Source organism: Bos javanicus, chromosome 21 (genome assembly GCF_032452875.1).
Source record: "Bos javanicus breed banteng chromosome 21, ARS-OSU_banteng_1.0, whole genome shotgun sequence".
Classification (NCBI taxonomy): domain Eukaryota; kingdom Metazoa; phylum Chordata; class Mammalia; order Artiodactyla; family Bovidae; genus Bos; species Bos javanicus.
This window is the reverse complement of record NC_083888.1, coordinates 25,090,602-25,103,283: the sequence shown is the minus strand read 5'-3', so window position 1 is coordinate 25,103,283 and position 12,682 is coordinate 25,090,602. Positions and strand designations below refer to the sequence as shown.

General features: G+C 50.4%; 1 protein-coding gene across 1 annotated transcript; it reads right to left on the bottom strand.

The window, feature by feature from the left end:
- Positions 1 to 479: 479 nt before the first annotated feature.
- Positions 480 to 11,386, bottom strand: TMED3 (transmembrane p24 trafficking protein 3). Its single transcript, XM_061394558.1, has 3 exons — positions 11,076 to 11,386; positions 8,646 to 8,894; positions 480 to 1,321 (listed from the first exon to the last, which is right to left on the bottom strand). Exons 1-3 carry the CDS (start codon positions 11,253 to 11,255, stop codon positions 1,085 to 1,087), a joined length of 666 nt encoding a protein of 221 aa, XP_061250542.1. The 5' UTR covers positions 11,256 to 11,386; the 3' UTR covers positions 480 to 1,084.
- Positions 11,387 to 12,682: the final 1,296 nt, after the last annotated feature.

The following is a 12,682-nucleotide window of genomic DNA, read 5'->3' as shown; positions in this document are numbered from 1 at the left end:
AACAGGCAGCTGATGGGAAACTGCTGTGTAGACAAGGAGCTCAGTTCAGTGCTCTGTGATCACCTAGAGGGGTGAGATGGCGGGGAAGGGAGGTCCAAGAAGGTTGGGATATATATACACTTTACAGCTGATTCACATTATTGTACAGCAGAAACAAATACAACATTGTAAAACAATTATCCTCCAATTAAAAATAATAAAGTATTACCCCTAAAAAAAGACCTTGATGCTGGGAAAAGGCTCTGGTGCTGGGAAAGACTTAGGGCAAAAGGAGAAGGGTGAGGCAGAGCACGAGATGTTTGGATGGCATCACTGACTCAATGGACATGAGTTTGAGCAAACTCCAGGAGATAGTGTGGGACAGAGGAGCCTGGCAGGCTACAGTTCATGGGGTCACAAAGAGTCGGAGATGACTTAATAACTGAACAACAACACCTAAAAAATTAATTTAAAAAAAAAGAAAGAAAGACGCAAGTCTCTATGGTGCTCACACTCAGATTTTATTAGCCGGAGTCCCACCTCTGAGGAGATACACAGCCAGCCAAGGCACCCAGCTACCATCCTGTTCTTGCTTCCAGGGCCGATTCCAGGGCTCCCCTGGGGTGGGGTTTCTGCAAAGCCGCTTCAGGGCCTGGTTTCCACAGGTACAGAGAGCTCAAGGGAGGGAAGCCCAGACTCAGGGCCCAGTCTTCTCCACAGGGGAGAGGACACAGAAGCCAAATGAGCTGTGCATCATGGAGCAAAGAGAGAGAGCCCTGAGCTGTGCCCTGGAGGCCAGGGCACTTGGGGTTCCTCCTGCTGGCCAGGCCACTGGATGGCGGCCTGCCTGCCCCCCACAGCAGGCAGTCCCTGCCTGGTCAGACCCTTTCTGCGTTCACTGTTGCACATATAAGGCAGCTCAATGTCTCCTGCTAACTGGGCTCTATGAGCTCCAGCTGCTGGAGGACAAGGACCAAGCATCTGATTAGAAGGTGAGGTGACAGGGCATCCACCCTGGGGTACACCCACCAGCCCGCAGGAGCCTGAGGCCCAAGGGGGCTGCTCTGTCCCAGGGTGCAAGGGGCTTGGGAGCAGAGCACCCCAACTAGGAGTGGACCGTCCTGCCAATGGGCCGTTTCTCTGTGAAGAAGCTTTTTAGCAGTAGCACCTGGCTGAAGCTGACCACAAACAGGGCGATGGTCTCGCCAATGGACCAGTAAGAGACTCGGCTGTTGAGGTCTTCTGCGCGGGCCCGGTCCTGTGCCTCCCGGAGCCGGTAATGCTTCTGCGAGTCGATCACCGTCTTCAGAGCCTCATGGATGGTCACACAGGCGGACTCCATCTGGGCAGGAAGAGAAAAGTAGTCACTGCTGACCCTCAGAAAAGAATGGAAACTGGCACACACAAAGCAAACTCTGTCATCAACATCCTACGTACTACTAAGTGCTAACAATGCTTCTGAGCTAAGGGTCTGACACGGTTTTATTCATAATAAGCCTAACTGAGGTTCAGAAAGGTCAAGTAACTTGTCCAGAGTCACAGAGCTAGGAGATGGCAGAAGTGTGAAAGTGTTAGTCGCATCTCCGTCGTGTCCGACTCTTTGCGACCCATGGACTGTGGCCCTCCAGGCTTCTCTGTCCATGGGATTCTCCAGGCAAGAATACTGGAGTGGGTTGCCATTTTCTTCTCCTGGTGATCTTCCCAACCCAGGGATCAAACCTGGGTCTTCTGCATTGTAGGCAGATTCTTTATCATCTGAGCCACCAGGGAACCCGGATGTAAACTCAACTGTCAGGGCTGCTCCCAATGCAGAGGACCTGGGCTGAATCTCTGGTCAGGGAACTAGGTCCCACATGCCACAACTAAGATCTGGTGCAGGCAAATAAATAAATAAATAATATTTAAACTCAACTGTTCGAGTCCTGAGACTTTGCTTTCAAACACTGCCCTGAGTTCTTTTTTTTTTTTTTTCCCTGAGCTCTTATTTAATACTTACCATATCCCTGACAGGCAAGGATCATTACCCCCGGTGCTAAGGAGGGCTGACTGATTGCTTACTGCATATATTAAAGACGAAATTGAGTCTTAGAGAGGCTATGTGACTTGCCCAAGGTCACACAGCAAATTAATGGCAGGGCGTGGCGTAAATTCCAACTGCACTAGACTGTGAATCTACCCTGGTGGCCCAGATGGTAAAGAATCTGCCTGCAATGCAGAAGACTAGGGTTCAATTCCTGGGTCAGGAAGATCCCCTGAAGAAGGGAATGGCTACCCACTCCACTATTCTTGCCTTGGACAGAGGAGCCTGGCAGGCTATAGGCCATGGAGTCACAAAAGAGTCATACATGATTGGGAGACTGACACCTTCATTTTATTTCTGAAGCTACTGCTCATTCTATTACAAAACTGCTGCCTACACTTCTAGGCATACATACAAATACATGAAAACATACATTTCTCATGTACATAGACCCACACCAGCATACAAACAAGGGCAAAGACACAGACACGTGTGCCTGTCAGCACATACACATGCATATACTCACATGTAACACGTGCTACTTCACAACTTCCTTTACTTGCTACACTACCATGCATAGCAGGCAGATCTTTGACTATGTCCCCACCACCACTACCAGGGTCCCACCACTACCAGGGTCCCACCACTACCAAGGTCCCACCACTACCAACCCCAGGAAGCTGTGCATACAAGCTGTGACTATGACGATTATATGTCACACCTGAGACTGTCCAGGGAGCCTGAGAGCCCCTCAAAACAGGGAGCTTTCTCGACCTGACAGTGGAAGGAGAAGTCAGAGAGGCTGGACACAGGAGGATTCAGCACGCTGATGCTGGCTCTGAAGATGGAGAAGGTCACATGCAAGGAGCAGAGAAAGAACTCTAAGAGCAGAGAGCATGACCACCAACTGCAAGGAACTCAATTCCGCCAAGGACCTAAGTGAGTGTGAGACGCCCCAGAGCCTCCAGAGGACAGCCTGACCCCACCAGGATCTTGATTTCAGCCCCGAGAACTTGAGCAAAGCCTCTAGAACTGTGAGATAATAAATTGTTATTATTTTCAGCCATTTGCAGTAATTACTGACTCAGCAATGGAAAACTAAGACATTATGCCTGTGAAAGAACATGTCCTTACTCACTGGCAACCTCTAGAACATTCAAAACCTAGAAAACTCTATGGACAATGGGTTCCTGTGCTACAGAAGTTCATAAGCACCAGACAGACAACTGCTTCCCATACTGGAAAGGTGAACCATTCATAAAGTTCAATGTAAGAAGCTAGAAGCTAAGGCTTCCCTGGTGGTCCAGTGGTTAAGACTTTGCGCTTACAACGCAGGGGGCCTGGATTCTATCCCTGGTCAGGGAACTAGATCCCACAGGCTGAAACTAAAGATCCTATTTGCTGTAACTAAGAACCAGCACAGTCGAAGAAATAATTTTTTTTTTTTTTTTTTTAAGACGAGTGGATCTGGGAGCCATTTAGAGACTTGGTAACAGGTCTCTAAAAATCAGTGGGATGAAATCAGTGGGATGGACAGAGATATACATATATGTGTATATCTGCATATGAATGGCCGTGTGTATATGCATACAGATGCATGTGTACATATATGTACACACACGTTCAATATGTATAAATCCACACTTTGCTTTTTAAATACAAGGGAAGGGTTCCTTGGCTTTCCAGGCTGGAGTTCCATCCTGTGTTTACCTCCACCGCACACTCATTCAGAAACTCAAGGTGTACATTTCATTCACTTGAACTGGGTGCTCCTGGGACCCCTGGGCCCTGGCCTGAGCATTCAGCAGTATAGGTTGATACCTCCACCCTCCTCCCAAAGTCCAGGGTCACTGGAGAAGGAGTGAGGTCGGGGTTGGCAGGGAGGAAGAGAGGCTGAGAAGGACACAGAAATCACAGGTGCAGACACCCCGGGCAGAAGACATGTCACATTGCCGTGGAAGGCATCGTTTCAGAGGCTTGGCTCACATGTCCCCGGCCAGAGACCAGCACTGAGAGTCTCTGAAGAAGGCCCGAGACCTTTACAGCAACAACCTCAGACCTGATCAGTGATGGGAAGGAGGTCAGTCCTCAGAGGTAACAGAGCAAGAGGTGGTGCTCTACAGTCTTCCTGGCATCTGGAACCAGCAAACCCATTCAGAAACTTAGCATGGGCCCCCAGAGACCAAGAGCAACATGACACCAAGATCCACAGACACTGGGAGCAGCCCCTTACCGGAGAAACATCCCTCCTCCCCTTTCTCAGGGACCTGCCGTTGCCTAAGACGTTGCCTAAAACAACCTGTCTGTTTGCCTAAGACACCAATTCCGCTTGTTTCCACAAAGTTTCAGTTGGGCAGCCTGCTTCCTGCCCAGCAGGAAGCCAGCAGAGGCCCTTTTTTTGGCAAACAGCTCTGTTTGCCCAGGGCCAGGGGTCCCCAGCTCTCCCAGAGCCTGACTTTCACCCTGCTGAGACCTCCAGCCCTGCTAATTCCCAGTGTCCTGGAGCCTCACGGGGACGGCGGGCACTACTCCATCCTGACAGGTGGTCTCTGGAGACACTGACCAATCCTTCTGCCCCCAGGACCATCCCTTTCCTGCATCCCATGCCCACTCCCATCCTATCTCCACCACCTGCTGGTGCCCAGGTCTTCACTCTGTAACTGTCAGGAAATTCACTCAGCCTCACCTCTTCAGAGCCTCCAAAGATAAAAGCAAGTTCTCTACGTATGATCCTTCAAGTTGCAAACTTTCAAAGGTGTAAATGTGCATGCCATCAACATCAGGCGTGACAGTGCAGCTTACCCTCCATCTCCTATGCTGACAACCCTTCAGCTCTACCATCTCCCACCTCCTCTCCCTCCTCCAGTCAGTGACTCTTCTTGCCTGTTGACTCGATGCCAGCCCCTGTGTGCCAGCTGCTGTACTGTACTCCTGTACTTTTCAAGGTACTGTACTGTAGGATTAAAAATGTTTCCTTTATTTTTTGTGTTTGTGTTTTATGTATTATTTGTGTGAAGAGTATTATAAACCTATATAGATGACTGTGTTAGTTGGATACTTTGTTGGACTTAGGAACAAATTGGACTTATGAATGCATTCTCGGAACAAAACTTGTTTGTACATAGGAGACTTACTGTACTCGGTTCTTTAAATTCTTGAAGAACTCAAAGGGAGTGTCGTGTGAGCTGGCCTCAGAGTAGAGTCAGGGAAACTTTAATCTTCCCTCGACCACCACTGAGGCAGCCCCGGACCTTGGACCTCTGTCAGAAGCCTCCAGCCTCCCCTAGGACCTGCCCAGACTCTAGGGATGCTGGGAGCGCTTCAAGCTTGGCCTCCCTCAGCAGGAACCCTGGCCCGTGTCCTCTGCTAGGAGCCCGGTCGTTCTGGAACTCAGGGTGAAGACAGTCCCTCCAGCCTGGGACTCGGTCACTCTGAATCCTGGTCTTTTCCCCTGAGGCTGATACTAGTCCCACAGCACACGGCCTCTGGCATAGTGCTGACCTGGACGAAGCCTCATGGGAAGAGACACGACAGCTGCAGGCAGAGAGGGAATCTGTGCCGAGCAAAGTGAGAGCAAAGTTAAGAGCAGGGCCCAGGAGGAAAGTGATGCCCTGATACCTGCATCTGCTGTTCTCGCCACCTGGGGGGCCCTCCGTCCCCCATGCCAGACACGCTCCTGGACAAGCACTCACACTGTCGCCTGTGAGCTAAGACTCCCTGTGAAGACTTTCCCAAACCTCCTGAAGAGTCAGTTGGTCCCTTCCCTGAGAACCCTCACCCTTAAATCACAGCTCTGGGACTTCCCTTGTGGCTTAGTGGTAAAGAAGCCGCCTGCCAATGCAGGAGATGCGGGTTCAATCCCTAGTCTGGGAAGATCCCACATGCCATGGGGCAAACTAAGCCTGTGTGCCACAACTATTGAGCCTGTGCTCTAGGGCCCAGGAGCTGCAACTACTGAAGCCCACTTGCCCTAGAGCCCAGGTTCTGCAACAAGAGAAGCCACTGCATTGAGAAGCTTGTGTACCACACCTAAAGAGTAGCCTCCTGCTTGCTGCAACTAGAGAAAAGTCCGAGCAGCAAGTAAGACACAGCACAACCAAAAATAAATAAAGAAACAGAATTATTAAAAAGAAAAAACACAGCTCCGATCACAGGATCCTCCGGGCACAAATGCAGACGGAGCACATGCCCAGCATTAGCAAGTGAGCTTTGTCGGAGGCAGATACAGATACAACCCCACTCAATCAGGGAGAGGGGACACAGGTACAGAAGTAGAAGGAAATGTCTCTTCTGCGTCTGGGCAGAAGGAAGGATGAGGTCCCCAGATGCAGAAGCAGCAAGTGCAATCTCTCCTGCAACAAAACGCAACCCTGAGGCTCCAGGAAAGAATGTCTCTAGTGCCCTAACCCACAAAGCCTATTCTCTACTGACTAAAGGGCCATACAGTCAAAGCTATGGTTCTTCCAATAGTGATGTACAGATGTGAGAGTTGGATCATAAAGAAGGCTGAGCGCCAAAGAATTGATGCTTTCGAATTGTGGTGCTGGAGAAGACTCTTGAGACCCTTGGAGAGCTTGTGCTCAGTCAATCTTAAAGGAAATCAACCCTGAATATTCACTGCAAGGACTGATGCTAAAGCTGAAGCTCCAATCCTTTGGCCACCTGATGCAAAGAGCCAACTCACAGGAAAAGACCCTGATGCTGGGAAAGACTGAGGGCAGGAGGAGAAAGGGGCGACAGACGATGAGATGGTTGGATGCACCACTGACTCAATGGACGTTTGCTCAATGAGCAAACTCCGGGAGATGGTGAAGGACAGGGGAGCCTGGCATATGCAGTCTACAGGGTTGCAAAGAGTCAGACACGACTGAGCAACTGAACAACAACTGCACTAACCCACAAAGCCTTTCCTCTACTGGTTTCTTTTCCACTGTTTCAAGAGGCAAATCTCTCAGCTCAGGTGGTGACAGTGATGAAGAATCTACCTGCCAGTGCAGTCAAAGGAGGAGACGTGGGTTTGATCCTGGGTTGGAAAGATTCCCTGGAGGAGGAACTGGCAACCTGCTCCAGTATTCTTGCCTGGAGAATCCCATGGACAGAGCCTAGCCGGCTACAGTCCATGTGGTGGCAAAGAGTCCGACACGACTGAGCAACTGAGCACACACACAGCTCCTGGAAACTTACAAAATCTTCAGTACAGAAGCTATTTCATCAACGACCAACAGAACTCTTGAGAGGATAGGTTGTGAAAGCTCTTACACATAAAGACACACCCTGGGCTGGACTGTCTATCAGCACTCATGTTGCCAAGTTCAAACACAATGATGTCCAGCAGAACTCTCCACGTGTGGGCACCAGCCACTTGGGTCTACTGAGCACTAGACAGATGTGTTGCTACAGAGCAAACAAGGAGGTGAATTTTAATTTTAATATTAATATGTCAATAGCCCTAAGCAGATAGTGTTACTGACTGCACAGTGCAGTACTAACCTCCAGCTGCTCAGAGAATAAACCCATCATCAAAGCCACAGAGGAATGGAGCCTGTGGTCACTTTGGAGGGCAGCCCAGCAGGTGACCTGGTCTCACTAGACACTCAGATGCTCTGGTTTCAGTTCTGGGACAGGTGCAGCCACAGATGGTCATTCCCGTCTTGGGAGCTTTCCTGGGTCCTGCCACTCAGTCGCTCGACAAATATTTGGCGAGCTCCTATTCTGTGCCACACTCCATGCACTGGGGTGCTGAGGGCCCAGGGGTAAATAACACAACAATTCCAGCCTGAGTCTGTGTCTGGGAGGGAGGAGCTTGAACAGTAGGAGGAGAGACTGATGGAGGAGGCTGAGGTTGATTATAGTTAACCGTGAGCCACGGGTGACACGGATGACTATCTGTCCTCCAAAACGGTCACTATTTCTGTTAGGATGTGGAGCTGTCACTAGGGGTCAACTGCCTAACAGGACTGTATATGCCAGCCTTCCTTCCATTCACCCAGACTGTCCACACGACTATTTCTCAACAATGAGATATGAGCAGGGGTAATGGTGTCACTTATGAGCCAGGGCTTTTAAGAAGCAGGCGGGGCTTTCTCATTCTCTCCATTTTTTGGTGGCAAGATGACCAAAAAGGAGCCTGGTTTCCCAAGTCACTCCATGGAGGAGAGTCCTCCACCCACTCCCCCACTCTCCAGATTATTATTTGAGTGAGAATCAAAACTCCCATTGTGTTAAGCCATTGATATTTGGGGTTTACTTGTGATAGCAGCTTGTGTTACCTTAACTGATACACCACAGAAAGCAGGACTTTGTCTTTCTGACGCAGATGCATTGAAGGAGCAGAGAGGCACGTATTGTGTGTGCTTTGACAGCGGTGCTGTGTCAGACTGAATGGGAACGTGGGAATACCAGAAGAAAGTACTGCAGGGACACAGTTAAAGAATGGAGAGGAAGACCAGAAGGGGAACCAGAAAGAAGAACCATAACGTCTTCTAGGACTAGCTGTGAACACACGGGCAGAGCAAATACTGTGGCTTCAGACAAGGAGGTGGGTGGCTGGTGACTGTTCATCAGCCAAGACCGGGAGGAATAGGCTTGTGGGGGCAGGGTGGAGGAGGGGGTTCATCTCAGACTGTTGGTGCTGATGTCCACTCACCTGGGTGAGAGCTGTGACTCTGTTCCCCATGTCTGGGAGAATGGGGGGCTCGTCGCCCACTTGAAAGTCAAAGTAGACAGTTTTGTGAGAGAAGGTGGAGAACTCATTGCTGAAGCAAAACTGATACACGCCCTTGACCTCGGCCTTGTGCGTGAAGCTGTCATACTGTTTCTTGGTTTCACTGTAGATGGTGTTCCCCAGAGGGTCTTTCATAAAGCAGTCAACATCGTAGTGGCCTCCAGTGATGACCTGACAACCATAAAAGAGACCCACAGGCCGTTTTTTACCAGGGGGCAACCACCACTTACCAAATGCCAACTGGGCACTGTGATTAGATGTCACAAACATTGTTTTCATTTAGTCTTCACAACCTTCTAAAGCAGGTGCCATGACACTCCCCAATTCACAGAGGATGAGTCTGAGGCTGAGAGAGTTGAAGTGAACTGTTCACGTCACACAGCGTGAAAGTAACAAGGCTAAGACTTGGATCCATGTCTGACTGACTCCAAAAGTTTTGCTCTGCAAGAGTGCAAAGAGCCATGGGATTTCCCTGGTGGTCCAGTGGTTAAGATTTTGCCTTCCTGGATACATGTATATGTATAGCTGAGTCCCTTCACTGTTCACCTGAAACTACCACAACATTGTTAATTGGCTATACTCTAATATAAAATAAAAAGTTTTTTTAAAAAGACTTTGCTTTCCAATGCAGGGAGTGCAGGTTCGATCCATGGTGAGGGAGCTAAGATACCACATGCCTAACAGCCAAACAACCAAAACACAAAACAGAAGCAACATTGTAACAAATTCAATCGACTTTAAAAATGGTCCACATCAAAAAAACAAAAAAAAATCTTAAAAGAAAAAAAGGGTGCAAAGAGCTTAATCCTCTCCACTTTACAGAAGAGGAAACTGAGGCTCTGGAGGTTTATATTATTGCAGATGAAATGCAAGAGGAAGGCAAATACAGATCGAAGCCTTCACAGAATCAGTGACTACCAGAGGAGTCATTTGTTCAAACTGTACCATAGGAACGATAAGATCTGCTAAAGGCAGAATCACAGGGATGGCCAATGACTAGAACTAGGGTCCATCAAAGAACACGGTCAAAGGCCTCCATCCGCTTCCAGACGTTAATATTTCCTTTTGTACAGATGGAAGAAATTGCTTTGTGATCAGTGAGATTCCTAATGCTGGACATGTATAGACTTATGCTGAGCCCATAACAGCGGTTTCTGACCTAGCACGGACCTGATGACCTCTCAGGGCCCTCCAGCCTCACAACAGTCTTTCTGTCTTCAAATACTTATTTATGTATTTATTTATTGCCCTGCATTGTGTCTTCATTGCATCCCACAGGATCTTTCATTGTGGCACACAGGATTAGTTGTTCTGCGGCATGTAGGATCTTACTTTCCTGACCAGGGATTGACCCCATGTCCCCTACACTGCAAGGCAGATTCTTAACCCCTGGACCACCAGGGAAGTCCCACAAGGATCATTTTTTTTTGACAACTGTATCTGGGTGACCCCTGTTTACCCAGTTGCAGTTTGCACACTGTCCACAAATGTGAAAGTAACGAGATGAATGACTCAGAGGCCAGGACACAGGATGCTGTCCCCATGCACAGCCTCTTTTAGTGGTTTTGGTCAGAGAGGGCCCATCACACTGCCTACCCTCCCTTTTGCTACCCGTGCCACTTCCCTTCTGTAATGCCTGCCAGTATGTGTCCACGATCAGACACCTGTCCGGATATCTGGGTAGGATTGCCTAAACTCAGATCTGCAGCTCTCTAACTCAAGACCTACCTGTTCCCAACCGCCACCCTCCCCCCTTCCCCCGCCCCGCCCCCCCCCTCCCCCGCCACACCCCAACAGCGAGCCATGAGAACTCTCACAGCAGCCAAGAGTGCAGGAGCTTGGAGCTTTTCTGAGCCATATGGCAGTAGCCACAACACCACTCCTTGTAAAAACTGCCAGGCTGAAAGCCCGAGCGGACTCCTTTCCAAAGCACCCTCGCTCCCCCTAACTATGACTTCAAACGCTGGAGAGAGGCGGAAAAATAAAACCACGAACCCATTTCATCTCGCTGCCATTTTCCAGTACAGGCGGGCACAAAGCTGTCCAAAAAACGTTGGGACAGACAGCCTGGTGCCATAGATGGCGTTCTGTAGAGTCAACGCGCTCTCAGGTCATTCAGATCAACTCCCCAGGAAGCCGGAGCCGCCCGGGCATCCCCATCCTGGGCATGCACCTGCGGTGCTACCTCCCTGGCTAGTCGGTCCGTCTCGGGTGGGCTCTGACTTCCTTGTCTCTGGTCATTCCCGCCTCCCTCTGCAGCCTCTTTGGCTAATTCCAGCCACTACAGCTGGGGGCGCACAAGTGACCACTGAAGACCTGGAAGCGGGAGAGAGAGGAGGCGCCAGGTCTCACCTGGTAGTCTAGGGAGAACTTCACGCCCTGCTCCACCTCCTCGTGGAAGCACTGCTTGGCGTTGTCCGGCAGCTCGAAAGTGAGCTCGGCGCCGCGCGGCCGCTCCGCCTGGAGCAGCAGCAGCAGCAGCAGCAGCAGCAGCGGCAGCGCGGAGACGGAGCGCGGGACCACGCCACCCATGATGCTCCCGGACCAGTCCGGCAGGTCGCGGCTCGGGCTACGGTCTGCACGGGCGGGGCGGCAGCTGCTGGACCCAGAGAAGGTGCAGCACAGACGTGGCGCGAGCCGGCGCCGCGCTTCCGGGCCCGCGGTTCAGAGCGCAGCCGCGCGCTCGGGGGTGGGCCCGGGACGCGAGCCAGGGAGCACCGCTGCGCCTGCGCGCTGGCTGGGCTGGGGAAGGGGACACTCCCCCTTCGCTGCCCCGCCCCGCTTTTCTGCTGGAGCATCTCAGCGAAGGGGAGGCGAGGTCCCCACCGCCAGCGCGCATCTCCTCAAAGCACACTGTACTTGCATCCCCAGTAGGCATGGTTCTGCACCCTCTGGGTCCTGCAGGGTTGAGTGTTTCCCGGAGTCGGCCCAGGTGCACGCAGTCCATACTGTCTGGCTGCAGGAACACGAAGCCCGTGAGGTTTTACAGGGTACACTCAGTTTTTGACTGGTTCTGGAGAAAGTCTCCTGGTCTACAAATGGGTGTACCCAAACTTGCTATAACGCAGTAGTTAGGAAGGCTAGATGAAAGAAGAGATGGAAACTCTGCTAAGTCGCTTCAGTCGTGTCCGACTCTGTGCAACCCCAGAGACGGCAGCCCACCAGGCTCCCCCGTCCCTGGGATTCTCCAGGCAAGAATACTGGAGTGGGTTGCCATTTCCTGAGAACCCAATTAACACCCCTCTTTTTCATTCCCACCCTCTTCCCAAGGTGAAAAAGTGTGCCTTGGGTCAGGAGATGGATGGTGAGAGTAAGTAGAAACCCCACAATTACATCTACTCCGGGGAAAACCGACAGGCGTGCTCATACTCAAAGCTTCACGAAGCTTCGTGAACATGGGAACACAAGTCTCTTGCTCAGGGGTTTCAGGTTCACTTTGGTTGTCAGGATAAGTGGAAGGTTCTTCTGGGACAAAACAATCATTGTTTTCTTTCCTTTTGACTTCTCAAAAGCGCTGGAAGCAGTTAAATTAATTTACTGCCTTATCTATTACTATTGACCTGAGAAGCTATTTTGTATAATCATCACTATAGCGTTTTATAGTATACTCAGTATAATCAGGTAAGACAAAGAGAAAACCCACTGATTTTAGTTTCACTACTCAGTGAAAGGGGGCTTCCCAGGTGGCTCCGTGGTAAAGAATCCGCCTGTAATGCAGAAGACTCGGGTTTGATCCCTGGGTCAGGAAGATTCTCCGGAGGAGGTCATGTCAACCCATTCCAGCATTCTTGCCTAGAGAATCCCATGGACAGAAGGGCCTGGCAGGCTACAGTCCATAGGGTCAAAAAGAGTTGGATACGACTAAAGCAACTGAGTACACACTCAGTAAAGAATTTTTTTCAGAAGATTGTTGGTTGACCTGTATCTTAATTTTAGCAAATACTTTTACTGCCCATATA